The sequence below is a fragment of the Ceratotherium simum genome, chromosome 30 (genome assembly GCF_057802395.1).
Source record: "Ceratotherium simum simum isolate JZ-2026a chromosome 30, ASM5780239v1, whole genome shotgun sequence".
NCBI classification, from domain to species: domain Eukaryota; kingdom Metazoa; phylum Chordata; class Mammalia; order Perissodactyla; family Rhinocerotidae; genus Ceratotherium; species Ceratotherium simum.
The window spans coordinates 36,885,955-36,908,977 of NC_141929.1; the positions used below are offsets into that span (position 1 = coordinate 36,885,955).

Here is a 23,023-nt window from a genome sequence, read left to right on the forward strand (position 1 = left end):
TCGGAAGTTCTCAGCTATTATTTCCTTGAATTGGCTCTCTGTTCCTCTTTCCCTCTCTTCTCCCTCAGGAATACCTATAATTCTTATGTTACATTTCCTAATAGTGTCAGATATTTCTCGGAGACTTTCTTCATTTCCTTTTAGTCTTAGTTCTCTCTCTTCTTCCATCTGGAGCATATCTGTATTCCTATGCTCTATAATGCTAATTCTTTCCTCCATATTGTCAACTCTGTTCTTTAAAGATTCCAGATTCTCCTTTATCTCCTCCATTGTGTTCTTCATCTCCATCAGTACTGATTGGTTTTTCTTTATGATTTCAATCTCTTTTGTGAAGAAACTCCTAATCTCATTGAATTGTTTGTCTGTGTTATCTCATATTTCATTGAGTTTTTTTATGATAGTTATTTTGAAATCTCTGTCATTTAGGTTATGGATTTCTGTGTCTTCAGGGTTGACTTCTGGGTGCTTGTCATTTTCCTTCTGGTCTGGTGATTTCATGTACCTTTGCATTGTGGTTTCTGTATTGGCTTTATTTTTCCACATCCTGGAAATATCTGGTTGCAATTTCCACCTGCCGCCACCATGTGGGGGTTTAGGGCTGTGTAATCTGAGTCCCCTGCACTCTGCCCCAGCTGTTCGCTGCAATCGGCCGGCCACTTGATCTGGTCTGGTTGGCTGAGCTGCAGTGTCTGGCATGCGGGGGGCGGGGGGCTCTGTCTTTTGCCTGCTGGGTCCCTGGTGTGGGGGCTTCTCACTCGCCCCTCTTTATCTGCTCTCCTGGGGTGCTCAGATGTTGATGGTAGCCCTGGAGCTGTTCTGAGTCCTCTGTGTGGGTGTTTCCCACCAGCTGAGAGAGCCCAAAGAGCTGAGGGCCGCCCTTCCCCCCTTTCTGGGAGCTGTGCGAACAGGGATTGCTGATCTGATGAGGAGGGAGAGGAGTTCTCCTTACCTCTCCTCACTTCCTCCAGGTGCCCAGTATGTTCCTCTCTCACATGTGTGGCAGTGTGCATCTTTCCAATCTTGCTTTTCACTGTCTAGGAGTCCATTGTTGGTCTGACACTGTTCCTTTTGTTGTATCTTATCAGGGGAAGAGTTTACAGGAAAGCTCACTCCATCACGATGCTGACGTCACTCCTAATTATTTTATTTTACTTTATTTATTTAATTTTACTTTTTGTTGTGGGCAATTTCAACCATAACGAAGGTAGAGAAAAGAATATAATGAACCCTATAAACTCATCACCCTGTTTTAACAATTATTATGTCATGGCCAATCATGTTTCATCTCTTTCTACCCCTTCTCCCACACCCGTCCCCTATTTATTGTGAATCAAATTCCAGGCATATCTTTCTGTAAATATTATAGTATCTCTAAAAGGTGTAGCATTTTAGAAAATATAACCATACTATTATACCTAAAGATGACAGTTACCTAGTCATCTGTAATGAGTGGAGTATATCCCTAGAAAATTGCCTACAAACATCTGTAGTTGTTCTCTTGCCAGAAATTATTACTGAAGAACAATTCTCAGCATACACCCCTCCTCATCATTTATCCTCCTTCTGACTTCATGTTCCTAAGAATAAAGTGTCATACCACAGTTATGCCCATTCCCAGTTATACTCTTTAGGCAGGAATTGTAGCCCTAGGATTGATGGGGAAAGACCTTTTAATGAGGAGAAGAGAGAAAAACCAATTCTAGTCATTCTTGAAACAGCCCCTGTATCTGGGTAATTGGGGGTGGGAGCCCTGGCTCTCAAGTTCAGGGAAAATGCAGAAGTTTGGTGGCTAAAAAGTTCTTACTGTAATTTTTGTCCCTCCATGGGCTCATCAATTTACCTTAAGGTTTCATCTGAGTAGTGTTTACTGAAATTCTTCTTGTCAGGCAGAAAATGGATCAGTATTTCTGATGCTATTTAAACTCTACGTATCTTTTTGTGTTTTTTGAAATAAAAGATGGAGGCAGGCAAACTGGCCATCACTAATTTTCTCTCCTCATAACCTAGATGTCCTGTAAAGCTTTTTAAGAGACCTCATTCATAGTCAGAAACATTGTTTTATTAATTTTATTTCTTTTTTTAAACCCCAGTGTCTTAAAATTTTAAGAGAAAAAAGTTATTTCACTTGGACAGGTCTGACAGCCATTTCTCAAACATATCCAACATGTATGTATTAAATTTAATTACAGCCATTAAAAAACAGATTTTTACTTAACTAGATAATGGGTTTACCTAAGATTGTCATAGTTTCCATAAAGAGATCAACAGTTTTCAGATAATTGGTAGACAGTAAGATTACTCTTAACCAACTCTATACTGAACATAATTAAAATTGTCTTTAATGACTTGAAAGTACCTTATTTTTATAACATGAAACATTATTAAGTCTTATGAAAATATGAATAGTAGAGTTTCTGGGAACAGTATTCTAGATAAACACTGAGTTTCCAATAATAATGAACGTTGAACAAAGTTCAAGATTCTGTGTCAAGGGCTTTGAATTAAGACTAAGTTGTGGATATGTTTAAAAGTAAGTAAAACTTTGGAAAGGGAATCAGAAGCAAGGAAAAGCTGGTTTTATAATAAAACTGTGATTGGTAAGTATTTTAGTCATTTTACTTCCCTTTTGACTATGTATGTGAACCCTATTTATATCTATAGTAATCTAATATAAGTGAAAGTGGTAATATGTTAAAGGTTTAGAACATGTAGAAGGCTCTTGATGACTTCTTTAAAGTCCTGTGTGGGCCTCTCCTGAATGAGTGCCTGCGACTCAGAGCCTTTGAGTGGTAATCTAGACAAGATACAGGCTTCTTAATATACAATTGTAGGGGCCGGCCCCATGGCTTAGCGGTTAAGTGCACACACTCCGCTGCTGGCGGCCCGGGTTTGGATCCCGGGATCGCACCGACGCACCGCTTCTCCGGCCATGCTGAGGCCGCGTCCCACATACAGCAACTAGAAGGATGTGCAGCTATGACAGACAACTATCTACTGGGGCGTTGGGGGAAAAATAAATAAATAAAATCTTTAAAAATATATATATACAATTGTACAAGGTTTTAAGAACATAACTGGTAGAGTATCTAATTTATTCAATTAAAATACTTTTAAGAGATATTGATATTTTGCTCATTACAAACAGAAAGATTTTACTTTAAGGCATTTTTAAAAAGTGACTGTTTCCTTGTGCTGTGTCAGAATATAGTAGCACAGTAATTTTTACTGGTTTAGTCTTGTTTCGAATTCCACTTTCAGTTAAAGACTTTATAGACTTTCTGATGATGTTTGGGGAGGAATATACTAATTTTTATTTTACCTGTTACCTAAGAATTTTAAAATACTCTACACATTTACTTTAAGTTCCCACAGCAATTAAGAGAGGGTGTGTTACCAAGAGGGAAACTGGTTCGGCAGGATTGGTAACCTATTTATGGCCACACAATGCGTCATTAATAAATAGGTTTAAGAACAAAGCTTGAAAGGGTAATTTTTGCTTCTCTGTGTTTTTACATGTTTTCAAAAATTTTGACACTGAACATGTTTTTGATTTTTTTAAAAAGTATTCAAATGTGGTGAATGCAAACAGTGATGCTCAGGTTTTAGTATTATCCCTGTGTTTCCTAAACTAACTATATGAGGCAGAATTATCGACCTTGCTAGAACATCCTGTGTGTTTTAATTTATACAGCTTTGTATTGGCACTCCTGGATTTTTTACATGTTTATTGTTCTTCCACAGGTGTTGGATCACGAACAAAACCATAACATCACAGATCATTATCTAAATGTGGCCTTTGACCTTTCCCAAGTTCTTTTTATAGCCACTGCCAACACCACTGCTACTATTCCACCTGCCTTGTTGGACAGAATGGAGATTATCCAGGTGCCAGGTACTTGACTTGTGAAGAAACTCATTGTTTGATATTTCTTGCCTTTCTGAGCATAATCCTTTAAAATTGGTTGAGCTGTGGAGTTTGGAGTAAAAAGTTGATTTGCCAGTGCGTGATGTTCAGAAGTTCTGAGTCTGGTGTATAAACCAGCTTTTATGTGGATTCAAAGTCTGAAACAGCAAGATTTGTGTGTTTGTGTGTTTGTTTTCACTGCCACAGAGCGGAGCATCTGTGTGTTCTGGTTTCTCTGGGAATCCAGACGTCCTTCTTTGAAGCAGTTTCTACAATTATAGATAAACATCACTAATTTATTTAAAGGGAGCTTCTAAAAACCCAAAATGGATCTTTACATGGTCAGTTTAGCTTCCTGTCAATCAGATTTTGAAGTTTTTACCGTCTCTGGGAAAGTGTAATTGTTTATTCTTATTAAGAGGTGGTTCCTAAAGGAGATGAGCTTTCTTTTTGTTACATCTGACCTCACTTTTACATAAAACTACAGAGTACACAAGACCTCTTCTTTCTTGTTTGATCTGTCAGGTAGTTATACATATAGTTTCTACCATGTCTTCTGTTCGCCTTCACTGGAGTGTGCAAAATAAAGTTCTTTAGTTACTAATACTGAATAAATCCCAGTGTTTTCACCTTATTTTAATTGTTTGGAATTATTTTTCCCTGGAAGAGATCAAATATCAGTGGGTATTTGTTAAAATGAAAATAGAGTAGACTCTAAATATATTTAGATATTGATAATATTTAGATATAGATAATATATATAGATAATATATATTTCATATTTCTCTGAAATATATTTTTACTCTCAAGTGAGTGATAATTGGATTTCTTAGTTATCTGTGAGCCCTGCAGGTTCCTATATTTAGTTTTAAAACATGGTGGAGTAAAAAATTGCTTTGTGGATATTTATGAGGCTAAAATAAATAAGTAATGAGACCCAATTGCTTGGAAACTTCACATCAAGGGAGATAATCCATAAAATACAATAATGTGAAATGAAATAATCAGGACAACTGCTACAGAGGTGGACGTCTCTGTATGATGCCACCTTCTTCCTTCCTGAGGAGTGTGCCCATGCTTGCTTCTAAGACTCGACTTCTTAAATGTAGATGGGGTGATTATTTTAGGCATAATTGTGTGTGTGTGTGTGTGTATTGTATATAAATTATTGCATATAAATTATATGTATAATTCCAACATGTCGAGGGAAAGACCTTTTATAGAGACGTCTTAGTTTTTGTTTTGTTTTGTTGCTAACATTTACAGTCAGAGTTCTGAAAATAGCTCCTTTGCAGCTCTTCCCTTGAAACTCACTGCTTATTTACTTGAAGTGTTTGTTGTCCTTGTTGTAAGTTTTTTCAATTATGTATCAAGTTATGCTAAAGAAAAGAGATATATTATTTTCCTATTAAATAATAAAATAAAAATCAAATTTGAGTTAAGGAGAAAATTATCTCTAAGGTTTGACTCAGATTTATTTCTCTTTCAGAGATAGATCATTTATTCAAAAGACTTTCAAACATTGTACTTAGTAAATGCTAATTTTGTTTGTGAAAAAGTTGGAAATTTTAACAGTTATTGATTAGAGATTAAATTTCTTTATTCTGATTATAATCTTAGTTGAAGTAATACTTAAATTCACCCTAAGTCCAAGATCCACTGAATCTGCATCTGATTCATTTCAAAAGCCTGGTATGTGGCAGCCGTGTGCCTAATTACAAAAGAAGACCCCTTGCTTTCCAGGGTACACACAAGAGGAGAAGATAGAGATTGCCCACAGGCACTTGATCCCAAAGCAACTGGAACTGCATGGGCTGACTCCTCAACAGATTCAGATCCCTCAGGTTACTACTCTCGACATCATCACCATGTGAGTCAGCCATCCCGAGGCTTCGGTAATGTTTGAGTCTGGAAAGGAGATTATTTTACTGGCAACTCACAACAACCATTTCGATCTCTCCAACAGATTGCCAGCAAGCGTTTCCGTAACTGTTGATTTACACAGGGCTCTGTATTAGGCAGAAATTCATGGGGAAAGCATTTAGAGTATCTTCATAACAAAGGGCTTTAGTTGAGCCAGAAATTCAACCTTTCTACAATAGCAATATAAGGGATTAATCTGATAAATTAAGAACCAAAAACACGGAAAATATTGAGACTCTTTTTATGCTCCAATAATTAAGAAGTAGATGCTACTTTCAGACACCTGTTTTAAGTAACACAGATTTTCTTCTCTCCTCTTTGAGAAACTTAAAAGATCCTTGGAGTTTTCCTCTTTGGAATTAACACTGGAAGGATAGAGAAAGTGCTTTCTCAAGTTAGCTACCAAGTGCTTAAGCCTATGGCAAGGAGTATGTAAATTATCCGAGTAGAGTATTATTTAGCGTAATTTATAGATTGCGTGTTTGAATGGACAATATACCCTGTTGAGAATTCACACCTACAGTAGCCTCTTAGAGTTTTCCTGGCTCAGCATCACAGATCCATTGCACCATCAGGTAAATTGGGTCAGACCACCAAGCACTCTTCATTGGGCCCTTTCCCAGCAACTGCTGTTTTTTGAGAGAAGTGAGGGATCTCTCCCTTTTGAAGTTTGACTTGCAGTTTGGCCAGGCAGGCTGCTTTTTGATCTAAGCCGGCCTTCTTATGGAAGTCTATTTGGAAGTCTATTTACATTTAGCTACAAGACAGTAAGACTAAATCTGACCTGAGAGTTCCTTTCCTTAACCTGTGATTTACTGTGTGGATAATGCCAGGAGAAATGAATTCTCTCCATGGCAGGAGCCCCACACACTCCACCACTGCCCCACACTCTCCACCCGCTCCTTGTGCATGCCCTGCCCCAGTCGCCAGGCTGCAGAGAATCTAGTCACCAATCTATGCAGGCCCACAAGTTGCCTGAGGGCTTGTTGTTGGGTGGGACCAGTCCCTAGAGTGGGCTGCCTGGGCAGTCACTTTTGGCGTGGTGTCACCCACCACAGCCTGTCCTGAGGATGAGAGACAACATCCGCAAGTACTACCTGGGGGCTGATTGACGCAGAGGGAAGCTGTACCTGGGCAGGAAACACTAGTGTCCTGAGGACAAGACAGAGAGGAGGAGGCGTCAGGAGTCACGGAGCTCAGAGGGCGGGGCCTGTTGCCAGGTGCCTGGGTTTCCTTCTCTCCACAAACCTTAGATTCGACTTCGCCTGTCCCACCTGCATGGAGCCCTCCTCTCCAACTGCCCCATTTAGCTGCTGCTCCCACCAGACCCTCGCAGAGAACTTGGGGGACCAACATTCCCTCTGCCCACACTAGAGTGCACTGCCCCCTCCCGGGATAGGACAGTCAGAGCCCATGCAGTGTGCTTGCATGGCCATCCCTTGCCAGCCTGTCACATCACAACTTCATATAGGAGAAAGAGAAAGTCCTCCCCTAGCCCCCATTCTACAGATAAGGAGACCAAGGAACAGAAGGCTTTCCATGGTGTCCTTGGGGCAAGGCTGAGACCAGTAGCCAAGTCTCCTGACTCCTGGTCCAGGGACCCACCTCCGTGAAGGCATGCATTTCCCCTCCCTGTTCCTGCAGAGGTAAAGTAACTCTGAGGTCAGGCGGCAGGAGGAGAATCTCTTCTTCAAAACAGAGAAGATCTCATTTATTCATTCCCCATTTTTTTGACCAAAATGAAAGGGAATTTGAGATCTATTTGTGCTTTTCTTGAATTGAACAAAAGGTGTGTGTGGGACTGGCGCTAATAACTAACTGTAGCTCATAAAATTTTCCTGTTTATCTCACTCCAGGCTTTGCCAACTCTGCAGCACAGATCTTTTCCGATTTCTCGAGTCCCTTTAATAAAGTGCCTGGCCACGGTGCCTTGCTCAGAACACGTGGGACACGATGATTCAGCTCAGAGTTATCTGAAGGATTCCATGGTGGCCAGGGAGTGGTTGGGAGGGAGAAGAATCTCTAAATTCAGAAAAAAACAAGTCTTGATTCATTCTTAAGGATTACTAAGACACCTTAGAAGACCTCCTCCACCTAACTCACATGGATTTCATGACACATTTTGCTGTAGTAGTTCAAGCCTGCCCATCCTCTTCCCTGCTCTGATGCTAGTCACTTCCTCCCCCTGCTGGCTGTCTCTCGCTTCTCCACTTCCTGGGGATGTAATTCACAGAGGAGGCACCCTCACCCAATGGGATACTTCTTTTCATGCCCAAAATGAAGGTGGGCAATGGGGAGCGTCTGTGGTCAGCTGCAGTGTAGGAAAACAGGTCCTATGAGGAAGGTCCCCTGGCCTTGGGAGCGGGCTGGGCCAGCAGAGGCTTTCTTGATGCATGTCTAAGGAGTCCCATTTTATTCCTCTGTAAATGCAAATCTCTGCTAAAAATATCACTTGACATTTGCAGACCCCTTGGGTATCCCGAAGTTCATTGTTTGATCACTTGATCTTCACAACCACCCCAGGAGGTCTTGAAACACAGCACAGACACATTGTCACAATTTCCAAACAGATTCAAATGCTGTTGAGTTTATAGAAGGAGAATGATGAGCAGTTTTTCTCTATGTTCCTGGAGGGTGTGGTAGAGATGGATGTCCAGCAAGACACACAGTATTGTGGTAGTACATAAAGAAGATTGTTCGCCCCATTGGGCTACAGATTCTGGAGTGGAATGATGGAGAGGGGTGGTGCAGTCTCTGCCCAACGGAGTCCTTAAGAAAAGAATAGACAAGCTCTTGTGCCAAATACTGCATATACTCATGGAATGTCGGTGCACCGAGGTCCAGCCAGGCGTACACCTCCTCATGGGGTGGTGGCAAGAGAATCCACTTGCGTATAGGAAGAAAACGTTAGAAGTCCTTTCTATATTTTCCTCATTCTTATAAACATTCCATTTTTTATTTACAAATATAATAGTACGGTGATATACATGTATATCCTGCACATCATTTATAAATGAGTATATGTGCGAACATCAGGAGTCTGTGTGCCCAAATAATGATGGTGGTGTTCAGCTTCATGACCATTCCTCCGGAGAATTTTCCAGGCTCTGAGGTTCTCTGAGACCTTTATTCTGAAGTGAGTCTCTTTCTGAATCCTCCCTATTCCTGCCCTTTACCAGCATGTCTTCAGTGAACCTTAGAAGACATGAGCTCAATCAATGTGAAAAAAAATTCTTTTAATAATTTTTTAAAAATACACATGCATGTGTGTGTGCATATAAATAGAGAGAGAGAGACAGACAGGGAGGAAGGGAAGGGAGGAGAGAGAGAAAAACAGAGACAGAGAGAGACCAGGCTCATAGACCCCAGAAGCACACGGAAATCAGTGTGTGGAGCTGCACAGAATCGATAGCACATTGTGGTTAAGAGTAAGAACTTGAATCAGATCTGAGCTCAAAGTCTCTGTCTTTCAGTTTCTCCAACTACAAAATGGGAACACTGATTTCAAAGAATTGTAAATTAATTGAGGATTAGTTAAGGTAAGTGACGTGCTTAACATAGTGTCTTAAACATAGTAAACACTCAATAAATGGTGGGTATTATTTGTGAATATTAATTTTTTAAAAATGGGCAGACTATCCAGAGAAATAAGAATTCTACTTTCAGGGCTGCAGTTGGAATCTGTCCAGTAGAAGCACTCAGAGTGTCTGCTAAAGGAAGGGGTTTGGGTTTTTCATTTTTGTTTGTTTGCCTAATGAACTAAGGAGAGGGATACAGGAGGGAGACCAAATAAAGTTGATGTCAAATGATTCTTGAAAGTAACTTGGAATTTGAATGGGCATTTAAAGCAGTAAGTGGAAGAAACGTAGATTAGTGAACCAGAAATGCACGCTGCAACAATTAGAGAAAAAGCCCTCCGGTAAACAGCAAAACATGTTGTCAGACAGAAAACATGTTCTGGCCTGAGCTCCACCACTTACAGCTTGAAGACCTGAGCAAGTCTCCGGGCTCAGAGAGCTGAGTCTGTGAACACAAACTCACCCCACACGTGGAAAACATGACCTTCCAGTCTCAGGACCAGGAAATCTATGCTTATTTTGAGCAATTAAATTTTTTCTTTAGATGGTTGGGTCATGAAGAACTTGTAATACATCTCTTTTCCTTCTTCACACTAACTGTTAGGAGCTCAGAGTGAAAACTCTTAGCCATCTCTAGCAATGGTGCACAATCTCTTGGCATGTGTTTTATGTGAAATGATGTTTGTGAAAGTGCTCTGTAAGTTCTAAATCATGAAACAGACAACCTCAGAATCGTGAAGTATATTGACAGGTGTTGGGAGCATTTCAGAGAATGCTGAGGGGCCGGCCCGGTGGCGCAAGCGGTTAAGTGCGCGCGCTCCGCTGCGGCGGCCCAGGGTTCGCTGGTTCGGATCCCGGGCGCGCACCTACGCACTGCTTGGCAAGCCATGCTGTGGCGGCGTCCCATATAAAGTGGAGGAAGATGGGCACAGATGTTAGCCCAGGGCCGTCTTCCTCGGCAAAAAAAGAGGAGGATTGGCGGATGTTAGCTCAGGGCTGATCTCCTCACAAAAAAAAAAAAAAAAAAAATCAGAGAATGCTGAGTGGAACTGAGTCCCTCATATTGGGACAGAATATTCTGGATAAGTGCAGTTGACCCTAGAGTACAGCACAGATGACAAAGCATTCAGGAAGCAGGGATTTGCAAGGAACATCATTATTAAATCACAAAATAATACTGGGAAATGATTTTACCCTGATACCACCCAGAGTTGCTGCAATGAGGGCAAAAAGTGGGTAGGGGCTGGCCAGGCATCAGATCTAGAACTGGTGGGAATTGGGCAGCCTGTTCACCTGCTCTGAGCAGACTGTGCCTGACAACAGTGCTGGGGTGAGGCCTTTATCCCAGCCCTTGCTGCTTTCCTGGCCCTCCTCCTCACTTCCTTTCCTCCCTGTTTTAGATTTGGGTCCCAGGACAGCCTGTTAACAGCCAGTGATGTAGTTGTGGGCAAGACCTTGTCTCTGTCTGGAACTTAGTTTTCCCCTATGAATCAAAGAACTAAGCTAGATGCGGGTTCTTAACCTTTTTTGTGCCATAGATCTCTTTGGCAGTATAGTGTGTTCTCGAAATAGTGTTTCTGAGGCATAAAATAAAGTACATAGGTTTGCAAAGAAAACCAATTACACTGAAACATAATTATCAAAATAGCTATAAAAACACACCTTTCCAGGTGATGTCAGCATTATGGCAGAATGAGTTATCCCCTTTCTCGTTCCCCGCTAAATTACAACCAGGAGGACATCCATTCACCAGCAGAGTACTCTCTGCACGACACACCAGAATGCCTGAGAGATCCATACATCTGAAGGTGGGTGGACTAGACCTTCTCGAGGCAGTGGAACTAGGGGAGCAGGAGGTGCAAGTCCCAAGACCAGAGGTTCCAGGATCTGTGGCTGGGCCTGCATACAGAGGCCCGAGGATGTGAGGTGTTGCCCATGCACAGAGGCTTCAGGAATCCAGGCAGTGCATGTTCCCAGAGGTGCCAGGAATCACTGTGGGCTTGTGACCAGAGACTTGGGAACTGTGAGATACCTGTGACTCACTCCTGTCCCCCTCCCCTGATGGCAGCACCTCTGACACTGGCCCTTCCAGCAGAGACAGTAGCAGGCAAGACTAGGATACTTCCAGCAATGTCAACGGGTGACCCTACCTGAGGTTTGGAAAAGTGCACCAGCCCCAGAGACCAGAGGCTACAAGAGCAGCAATGGCACTCACAGCTCAGCCCCCATCCCTCACTTAGTAGTGGCAGGTGGCGCCTGAAACCCTCAGCTTCAGAAAACGCAATGGGACTCGCAGCTTAGCCACTACGCCTCCCCCAGCAGTGGTGGGTGATGCCTGTGACCTGACACTTCAGGAGCCACAACCGTACCCATGACTCAGCCCCCAGTGGCAGGACCCCCAACACCAGCCCTACCTACCAGTGGGGGCTGCCTACTAGACCCCAGGGCCCTGGCAGCAATAGCAACACCCGTGAACACAGTATCCCTGGCATTGGTGCTGCCAGCACCCTCAGGTAACCTGGGAGCAGCAGTGCAATTGGTGCATGCGGCAGCCCATGGAGAGCTGGCAGAGGGCCAGTGGGGGAACACAACCCAGGCGGCCCCAGAGGCAGCAGAGGTGCTTACAGCTTGTTGACCCCCATTGTGACACCAGCAACTTCAGTGACATCATAAACAGAAAGGTTCCAGCAACTTCAGAGGCACAAGCAGCACAAGGAGGGCACTGACAACACCTCTAGCAGAGACAGTAGAGGGTGGAAAGTTCAGGCTCTCAAATGCAACCAGAAGCAGCTCAGAACCAAAGTAACCTAAGCCTTACACAAAGAAGAAAGATGAATATTACCACAAATACACCCACAGAGGATCATCTCATCAAGCGCCATGAAGAACTACAGTAACATGGTAGTACTGTAAGAAAATGACAACTCTCAAGAAAACAAATTTGAAGAGATAGAAGAGTACAATCTAACTAATAGGGAATTTAAAACAGCTGTCCAGAAGAAACTCAACTAGTTACAAGAAAACTCAGAAAGACATTCCAATGACCTCAGGAATAAAGTTGATGAACAGGAGTCCTTCACCAAATAGATTAAAACGTCTATTAAAAAAAAAGCCAAACAAATTCTGGGGCTGCAGAACACATTAATGAGATGAAAAATAAAGTGGAAAGCTTTGGAAATAGAGCAGCCCATATGGAAGAGAGAATTAGTGAGCTTGAACATACAAATGTAGAATTGACTCAGGTGGAAGTGAAAGAGAACAAAGATTTTAAAAAGTAGAGAAATTCTATGAGAAGTAAATGACTCAATTCGGAAAAGCAACATGAGGAAATTGGGTAATCCAGAAGTAGAATAGAGGGATAAAGGAGCAGAGAGCTTACCCAAAGAAATAATAGCTGAGAACTTCCAAAAAACTGGGGAAGGAACTGGATACACAGGTACGTGAAGCAAATAGAACACATAATTATGTCAACACAAAAAGACCTTCTCTAACCACATTATATTAAAACTGTCAAAAGTCAGTGAGAAAGAAAGAATATTAAGGGAAGCCAGAGAGAAGAAAATAACTTACAAAGGAACCCCCATTATGCTACCATCAGATTTCTAACAGAAACTTTGCAGGCTAGGAGAGAGTAGAATGATATAGTCAAAATATTGAAAGACAAAAACTGTCAATCAAGAAGACTCTGTCCAGGAAAGTTATCCTCCAGGTATGAAGGGGAAATAAGGGCTTTCCCAGAAAAACAAAAGCTGAGGGAGTTCATTGCCAATGGACCTACCTTACAAGAAGTATTGAAAAGAGCCCTCCTGCCTGAAACAAAAAAGCAAATGTATACAAACTTTGAGCAAGATGATAAATAGAAAGAATCACAAAATTTTAACCATAGATCAGAATAGGTTACTAAATACTTAATTGTAATGTAAAGGCTAAAGGGAAAGAAAGCATCAAAAATGACTATAACCACTTCAAGTTCGTAACAGACTTAACAATACAACAAGGAATAATTTGTGACAACAAAAGCATGGAAGGTGAAGAAGTAAATGATGGAGGCTGCATAGGCTAATGGAGATAAAATACTCTAAGCAGAAAATGGATTATCTCATCTATGGGATCCTTTATATGAACCTCATGGTAACCACAAATCAAAAAGTCAGAGCAGAGTCACAAAATATAAAAAAACAGGAAACTGAGAAAACACATCATAAAACTTAAATGGTAGACAGAAAGACAAGGAGAAAGAAACTATGGAAATATAGAACAACTTGAAAACAAAAGATCAAATCACAATATTTAGCCCTCATATATCAATAATCGCTCTAAATGTAAATGGATTGAATTCACCAATCAAAAGACACAGAATGACCAAATGGATTAAAAAATGAGAACCAACAATATGCTCCCTCCAGGAGACCCATCTCAGCTCTAAAGACAAATATAGGCTCAGAGTGAAGGGATGGAAGATGATACTCCAAGCAAATGACAACCAAAAGAAAGTTCGTGTAGCGAAACTTATATCACACAAAATAAACTTCAGGCCAAAAGGATAACAAGAGACACAGATGGAGATTTTATAATGATAAAAGGGACATTACACCAAGAAGACATAAGATTTATTAATATATATACACCTAACATAGGAGCACTAAGTATATAAAGCAACCATTAACAGACCTAAAAGGAGAAATTGACAGCAACACAATAACAGTAGGGTAATTTAATACCCCACTAACATCAATGGATAGATCATCCAGACAGAGAGTCAACAAGGAAACATTGGCCTTAAATGAAACACTAGACCAGATGGATTTAATAGATATATACAGAATATTCCATCCAAAAGCAGCAGAATACACATTCTTCCCAAGTGCACATGCAACATTCTCGAAGATAGACTATATGTTGGGAGACTAAACAAGTCTTGATACATTTAAGAAGATTGAACTCATACCAAGTATCTTTTCCAACCAAAATGGTACGAAACTAGAAATCAACCACAAGAAGAAAGCTGGAAAAGCCATAAATATGTGCAGACTAAACAATATGCTTCTGAGCAACTGTTGGATCAATGAAGAAATCAAAGGAGAAATCAAAAGATACCTGCAGACAAATGAAAATGAAAACAAACTATGCCAAAATCCATGGGATGCAGCAAAAGCCATTCAAGAGGGATGTATAGAACAATACAGGTTTCTACCTCAAACAACAAGAAAAATCTCCATAAAGAATCTAACACTACACCTAAAAGAACTAGAAAAAGAAGAACAAATGAAGCGCAAGATCAGGAGAAGGAAGGAAATAATAAAAATCAGAGTGGAAGTAAATGAAATAGAGGCTAAAAGACAATAAAAGGATCAATGAAGCTAAGAGCTGGTTCTCTGAAAGATAAACAAAATCGACCAACCTTTAGCTAGACTCACTAAGAAAAAAGAGAGCAGGCGCAAATAAATAAAATCAGAAATGAAACAGGAGAAATTACAATGGATGCTGCAGAAATACAAGGGATTATAAAAGAATACTACAAAAAGCTATATGCCAACAACTTGGGTAATCCAGAAGAAATAGATAAATTCTTAGAATCATACAATCTCCCAAAACTAAATCAAGAGGAAATAGATAATCTGAATAGATCAACCACAAGTAAAGAGACTGAAATGGTAATCAAAAACCTCTGAAAAAAACAAAAGTCTGGGACCAGATGGCTTCTCTGGTGATTTCTAGCAAACATTCAAAGATTTAATACCTATCCATCTCAAACTCTTCCAAAAAATTGAAGAGGACGAGATGCTTCCTAACTCATTTTATGATTATTTTAGGATCCCAACATTACCCTGAAACCAAAACCAGATTACAGGCCAATACCACTGCTGAACATAGATGCAAAAATTCTCAATAAAATATTAGCAAGTTGAATACCACAATGAATTAAAAGAGTCGTACACCACAATCAAGTGGGATTTATTCTAGGGACACAGGGATGTTTCAGCATCCACAAATCAATCAATGTGATACACCACATGAACAAAATGAAGAATAAAAAGCACATGATCATCTCAATAGATGCATAGAAAGCATTTGACAAGATTCAGCATCCATTTCTGATCAAAATTCTCAATAAAATGGATATAGAAGGAAAGTACCTCAACATAATAAAGGCCATATATGACACACCCATAGCTAATATCATACTCAATGGTGAAAAACTGAAAGCTATGCCTCTAAGAATGGGGAGAACACAAGGATGTCCGCTCTCACCACTTTTATTCAAGAAAGTATCGGAAGTCCTACAGAGCAATTAGGCAAGAAAAAGAAATAAAAGGGACATAAATTGGAAAGGAAGAAGTAAAACTGTCGTTATTTGTAGATCACATGATTCTATATATAGAAAATCCTAAAGAATCCACCAAAAAACTATTAGAAAAGATTGAAAAATACAGTAAAGTTGCAAGATAGAAGATCAAAATACAAAAATCAGTCACATTTCTATACACTAACACCAACTAACAGAAAGATAGTTTACAATCACAACAGAAAGAATAAAATACCTAGGAATAAATTCAACCAAAGAGGTGAAAGACTTGTACATTGAAACTGGAATTCATTGTTGAAAGAATTGAAGAAGACATAAAGAAATGGAAAGCTATTCCTTCTTTATGGGTTGGAAGAATTAACACAGTTAAAATATCTGCATTACCTAAAGCAATCTACAGATTCAATGTAATCCCAATCAGAAACCTAACAACATTTTTCACAGAAATGTAACAAAGAATCCTAAAATTTATATGGAACAACAAAAGACCCTGAAACCAAAGGAATCCTGAGAAAAAAGAACAAAGCTGGAGGTATCACTCCCTGATTTCAAAATATATTGTTAAAGTAATCAAAACAGCATGATACTGGTAGAAAAACACAGACACACAGATCAGTGGGATAGAATGAGATCCCAGAAATAAAACTACACATCTGTGGACACCTAATTTTTGACAAAGGAGCCAGGAACATACAATGGAGAAACGAAAGTCTCTTTAATAAACAGTGTTGGGAAAACTGGACAGCCACATGCAAAAGAATCAAAGACCATTATCTTACACCAGGCACACACATCAGCTCAAAATGAATTAAAAACTTGAATGTAAGACTTGAAACCATAAAACTCCTAGATGAAAACACAGGCAGTATGCTCTTTGACATTGGTCTTAGCAGTATCTTTTTAAATATCATATCTCCTCAAGCAAGGGAAAGAAAAGAAAACGTAAACAAATGGAACTACATCAAACTAAAAAGCTTCTGCATGGTGAAGGAAACAAAACAAAAGACAACTCAACAACTGGCAGAAAATATTTGCAAATCATATATCCAAAAAGGAGTTAATATCCAAAATGTATGAAGAACTCATAAAACTCAACAAAGGAAAAATAAACAACCCAATCAAAAATGAGCAGAGGATATGAACAGACATTTTTCCAAGAAGATATACAGGTGGCCAACAGGCACATGAAAAGGTGTTCAACATCACTATTAGGGAAACGCAAATCAGAAGTACAATGAGATATCACCTCACACTCATCAGAATGGCTATTATTAAAAAAACAGGAAATAAGTGTTGGAGAGGTTGTGGTGAAAAAGGAAGCCTTGTACACTGCTGGTGAGAATTTAAATTGGTGCAGCCACTATGGAAAACAGTATGGAGATTCTTCAAAAAATTAAAAATAGAAATACTGTATGTCTAGCTATTCTACTTCTGGGTATTTATCTAAAGAACAAAAAAACACTAATTCAGAAAGGAATATGCACCCCTATGTTCATTATTCACAATAGCCAAGACTTGGAAGCAACCTAAGTTCCCATCAACAGATGAACGGATAAAGAATATATGGTATATAGATATACAATGGAATATTACTCAGCCATAAAAAAGACGAAATCTTGCCATTTGCAATAACATGGATGAACCTTGAGGGTATTATGCTAAGTGAAATAAGTCAGAGAGAGACAGACAATTACCGTATGACTTCACTCATATGTGGAAGATAAACACATAGATTTGGAAAACAGATTGATGGTTACCAGACAGAAAGGGGGTGGGGAGAGGACAAAAGTGGTAAAGGGACGTATGTATGGTGACAGATGGCAACTAGACTTTTGGTGGTGAACACGATGCAGTCTGTACAGAAGTTGAAATATAATGATGTACACCTGAAGTTTATATGTTACACACCAATGTGACCTGCATAAAAAGAATTCTAAAAATGCACACGATTGGACATTGTAATATAGATGCTTCTATAGTGAGGCATTAAATGACATCATCTTGCAGTAGGTCTAATAACTACTGTAATTTCAAAGCAGTGAAGCACATAAGTCATATTTTGAGATATGTGAACAGTTGAAATGAGATTTGAGATTATCTGTGATTTGTGTCGGTGACAAAGTCACAGGTACCACTAATAGTGTTATACTTTGTTGCCTCATTCATAGTCAACAGAAATGTTCAATTTCACTTACTAAAAATAAAGACATAAGGACTATTCAAATTCAGGCCTCCCCTGAATCTACCTAAGGGGTCCGTGGAGCACAGGATAAGAACATCTGGACTGACAATCTCTGAAGTTGCTTCTGACCATGACGTAGTTGGATTGCATAGAATTATTTAAATGAGAGGGGGTTAGAATAGGGGACATTTAGGATAATGGGGTGAAATTTTACGATCTGAACAGTTGGCAGCAGACTGTATCATAGGGTGGAATCTGTTTTTGTTAAGGGAACTGCCTTGATACATCTCTTGGGGTAGAGTGAGATCCTGATGACTTGTTTGGCAGGGAAAGGCATTTAAGCAAGAAGTGAACTGCTCTGCATGACACATGCCCAGGAATTGGGAGGTGGGGGCAGGGAGAACCCAGAGGGTAATGGCACACAGCACAGAGGAGACTGGAGCCTGAAGGGGTGGAAATGGAGACTCCTTAAGAAGGCGGGTGCTTGGTATTCAATTGGAATTTGTTGAGTTCCTGGGGTAGACAATCCTCCTTTGACCCAAAACTTCACTGAGATCATCAACATATACAGGAAATAAGGAAAGTGCTGGTTTCTCCTTCCAGGTCAATGTGCCAGAGAAAAGGAGAGTCTGTATGGCTTCATGAGATGCTCAGGAGGTCTGAACCAAAAGAGGTCATGAAAATAAAAGTGCCCTGGAAATGCCCAGAAACTTTGGGGATCACATTAGAACGAGGGTTTGAACCCTTCCTGTCTAGATCGCATAGGACACAGTGATCTTGGCCAACTTTCACGTTCTCAGAGCGTGGTCCCCAGGTCAGCAGCATCTGCAACCTCTGGGAACTTGTTAGGCAAATTCTTAAGCCCCGCCCCAGACCTACTGAATGAGAAAGTATGGGGTGAGGCCCGGCAAGCTGAGATTCAGCCCTCCAGGTGATTCTGATGCTCATTCAAGTTTGAGAAGCCCTGCCATAGACATGATTGTGTTCTTAATTGCATCCCAGAGTCATACACCCCATAGAAGTTATCCAGTCCAATTTCTCACACACCCAGAATCCCTGCCAGCACTCAGCCTTGTGGGAGCTCTCTCTGAGCCGGGAGGTATCTCATCTTATGCAGGAGAGAGTTGTCAGAGTCCAAAAAGGCTCCCAGTCATGGGGAGCTCCTTGCCCTAAAGATAGCCACTCCCTAGTAGGACATTCCCAATAACCTGAATATCTACGCCTCCTGTTCCTGGGGCTGCCCTCTGGAGCCACTTATAGAAGAAGCCCTTGAGGAAAGTGAAGAATGAAGCTGAGCCCTTCCCTTTTCCTTCCTCCTTCTCACAACCTGGTTTTCAAGCCCCCCACTGGTTGTCCTTTAGAGCCTTCATTTAGCAGTGTTTCTCTTAAAATGGAGTGTCCAGAGCTCGAGACAGGCAGGGCTGGGCAGGGCCAGTGGGACTGTTGCCTCCTTGGATCTGTACATCCACCTGCTGTCACTGTGGACCACATCACACAGCTGGTGTTGAAGTCGTCCCCTGCACTTGACGAGGAGGAGGGCTAGGGTCTGAGGACAGATTAAGCAGGGAACTAAAATAGTGTGATCTCCTCCCACTCGATGTAACTGAAAACACAAATACTAGCAAACCATTAAATAAATATAAGAAAGTCGAACCAAGTTTTACATTCTCTCATTGCAATTATTTCTGTATTTTTGAAGTATCAAGTACCAATTTTTTAAATGTTATTACATAATAGTTCAGATGCTCAAAAATACATAAAGAATTATTTAAACAAAACGAAGTCATATTCTCGTCAGTCAGCTTAAGGAATAAAATATTACCAATACTGTTAAAAAAACAATACTGGGCTGGCGCCATGGCTTAGCAGTTAATTGCGCACGCTCCGCTACTGGCGGCCCGGGTTCGGATCCTGGGCGCGCACCGACGCACCGCTTCTCTGGCCATGCTGAGGCCATGTCCCACATACAGCACCTAGAAGGATGTGCAGCTATGACATACAACTATCTACTGGGGCTTTGGGGGGAAAAAATAAATAAATAAAATCTTTCAAAAAAAAAACAAAAACCAATACTATTTTTCAAAAAATTCTGCTTATCACTGCTTGGAGCCAATGCTTCTGAAATTTTGCTGTACATTAGATTCACCTAAAGCTTTAAAACTCCCAACACTCAGTCTCCACCCCAACCATTGGAATCAGGAGGTCTAGATCACTCCTAAACCTCTTCGGGTGATAAACTCTTTGGGTGACTCCAAAATGCAGCCGAGGTTGACAACTGCTCCAGGAAGAGACAGCTCCGAGGGAAGGTGTGATGGGGCCTGAAGATGGGGCGGACATGGGCTCTAATTCCCGGCCTCTGGCTCAGGGTCAGCGCTTTCCCTGGTGGATTCTCAGTGCATTTGCATCCAAAACCAGCAGGACTCATCGCATTTTTTGGAAGAGCCTTCCATCTGCCGGCCAACTTAAGGAAAATATGGCAGCTGAGTTTGGCCTGGGGAAGCACACCAGGCTCAGGAATCATGGCAGGGGCACTCAGCTTATGGAGAGCTTCTCACAGGTGACACATGCAGTTCCCCACAGCAGCTCTGGGAGGGCAACAAATTATCTCATTTCCAGTTGGCATGTTAACACTTTATTTCACGCATCTATGCTCCTAATGAGTAAACAAACATATGGTAGACAGCTACTGTTTTGGGCCTGCCAGCATCCATATCCATTCCTCCTTCATGTTATTATTATTTTGAGAAACCAATATTATTTTGAGAAACAACCCCCTCCACTCTCAGTTCATGTGATTCAGGACAGCTGACCCCATCCCCAGGCCCAGGTGTGGGCATGTGACTCTCGCCTGTCCAGTCACTGTATTCCAACAGCCTAGCATGTGGTTGGTTCAGGGATGAGCACACGACCCAAGTCAGCCCAATGAGATTTAGCCCTGGAGCTCTGCTGGAATCACCCGGGAAAGAAGACTTGGGCGGGCTGAGCTGGTGGGAGGGGAGTCTTAGCTGCTGGCAGCTGTGCTGCCACCATGAGGAGAGAAGGGCAGAGAATGAAGACAAATACAGAAAAGCAGAGGTGAAAGAAGAGAGGCAGAGTCCACGAGGCAGACATGCTTTGGATGTTGGCACCCAACCCAGAACCTTTTCTGGATCTTTCTGTTACATGAGCCAATAAAGTCCCTTTTTCTAGAAGTCAGGTTGAGAGAATTTCTGTTCCCTGTGGCTGAACGAGTACCAGCTAACATAGAAACAGAACAGAGAATGTGACTTTTCCGTATTTTTATTTTGTACTAAATCAAACATCATTTGAACACTTTTAACAGATCAGAAAACTACAATAAGCTTTTACATTATTATGAAATTAATCCCCATATCAGTTGAAAAGAGACACATGATGATTTGACCACATGGTCTCATACGTGCTGGGGTTCTCAGGTTGGGGAGCCACAGAGTGGCCTATTCCAGGTTTTGCTCCCTCAATCTCCTTTTCCATCCCGTTGCCAGCACTCCTCAGCCCATTTCAGCCCTGCTTTCAGGAGCCGACTCTGCACAGAAGGTCACAGATTGCAGGCCTCACAGCTGCACCCTTGGGAACTTCAGGGAGCTCAGCCAGCAGCCTCCCTGCAGTCTCCATTTCTCCTTAGCCCAGCAAAGAACTGGCTGTTGCCAGCAGGGCTGCAAACATGGACCCGGGCCGCTTCTGCAGGACCTCAGGCCTGTCAAACTCTACAACCTGGGAGGAGCAGAAAGGAGTGGCGGGGACAGGGACACAGCTGAGCTCGGTCTTGAAGATTCGAGGGCCTCCTGTGGTGCTGGCCTGAGTGCATGTCCTCCCACCAGCCCAGGGACCCAGCTCTCACCTTCCCACTGCTCATGACCAGGATGCGGTCACAGTTGAGGACAGTGGTGATGCGGTGTGCAATGACCAGCACTGTGCAGCCCTGGAAGGCTTCACGGATTGTGCGCTGGATCAGGGTGTCCATCTCCACATCAATGGAGGCCGTGGCTTCATCAATTAGGACGATCTGGTGGATATGAAACAGGAGTGAAGGCAGCCTCCTCGGATCCCGAGACCTGGGTCTAGTCCTGGGTGTACCACTAATTCACTGAGTGCCTGAGCTGGAAAATGAGAGATCTGGACTGAGTGCAAAACCCACCTGGAGCCTTAATTATCCGTTACCTTATGCACAGAATGTGAGGTCTCAACCAAGGGCCAACTAATGTGTAGTGACCAGAGAACTGAGTTCTTGAAAATGAAGATGTCCCAGCGGCAACTTCTTTTTCATGAACTGCCTTCCTATTTGCCTGAATTAACGTAGAGCAGTGGTCCCCAGAGGGGCATGCACACTCCCTGGGTGGCACATGAGATGGTGTCACCAGGATATGGCTATACGTTCTTTTTACTTTAACATTTCTGTGTTTCTTGCACTAAGAATATGCATTAGAAAAGTATGACTACTCAGAAAGTATGATTTCACAAACGTTACTGTTTAAATGAGGCTGTTGATAAAAAGAGGGCATCATGAATGAATCACAGGAAAGGTGGTATGCAGATATGACCCAAATCATAAAGCAGTCACTGAAATTTGGGAAACAGTATAGAGAAAGTGGCTTCGGCGTCAAGCACCTGAGTAACTGGGAAATAGGGAACTGAGAGGTTGAGAAAGGGCTCCGTACATATTGCAAATCCTGTGGTTCCTCTCTCTCAGGAAGAGGGAAAGTCCTCCCTCCTCTGAAACCATCTCCCCTGCTTCAGGCCCCGCTGAGCTCCCCTCCTCTCTTCCCACAGCTCTGACAGTCTGCAGCGACATTTTTTGCATTTTTCACTAATTAACAATGTTGTGTTACATATGTGCATGTGTGTCCAAGTGTGTATACATGTGTGAGTGTCGAGGTGTGTTACGTGTGTGTGTGTGTGTGTGTGTGTGTGTGTGTGCTGCCTCCCCTGGGAGAGAGAAAGTTTGCTCCTAACTAGCCCAGGTAGTCAAGTACCTGAAATTACTGTGAAATATCTGGAAAATGTAAGAAGCACTGTTATATGAACCTTTTAAAAAATGGGTATTTTTGCCCTGGAACAGCTGTCATCTGATTCCCAATTCCAGTAAAGACAAATGAGTGCCCTGCATCCAG

At 41.6% G+C, this 23,023-nt stretch overlaps 2 protein-coding genes across 9 annotated transcripts in view; one reads left to right on the plus strand and one right to left on the minus strand.

Annotated features, from left to right (window-relative positions):
- Positions 1–23,023, plus strand: part of LOC106802042 (ATP-binding cassette sub-family C member 11-like) — a 237,753-nt gene that overhangs the window by 38,339 nt on the left and 176,391 nt on the right. For all 8 annotated transcript variants that reach the window (XM_087420303.1, XM_087420299.1, XM_087420298.1 and 5 more), the window contains 2 exons: positions 3,742–3,892; positions 5,648–5,774. In XM_087420303.1, coding sequence (XP_087276429.1) covers positions 3,742–3,892; positions 5,648–5,774 — 278 coding nt within the window. The remainder of the gene's footprint in view (positions 1–3,741; positions 3,893–5,647; positions 5,775–23,023) is intronic.
- Positions 21,156–23,023, minus strand: part of ABCC11 (ATP binding cassette subfamily C member 11) — a 70,838-nt gene continuing 68,970 nt past the window's right edge. The window contains exons 28-29 of the mRNA XM_087420308.1: positions 21,754–21,918; positions 21,156–21,626 (exon numbers count right to left, since the gene is read on the minus strand). Coding sequence (XP_087276434.1) covers positions 21,534–21,626; positions 21,754–21,918 — 258 coding nt within the window. The 3' untranslated portion in view covers positions 21,156–21,533. The remainder of the gene's footprint in view (positions 21,627–21,753; positions 21,919–23,023) is intronic.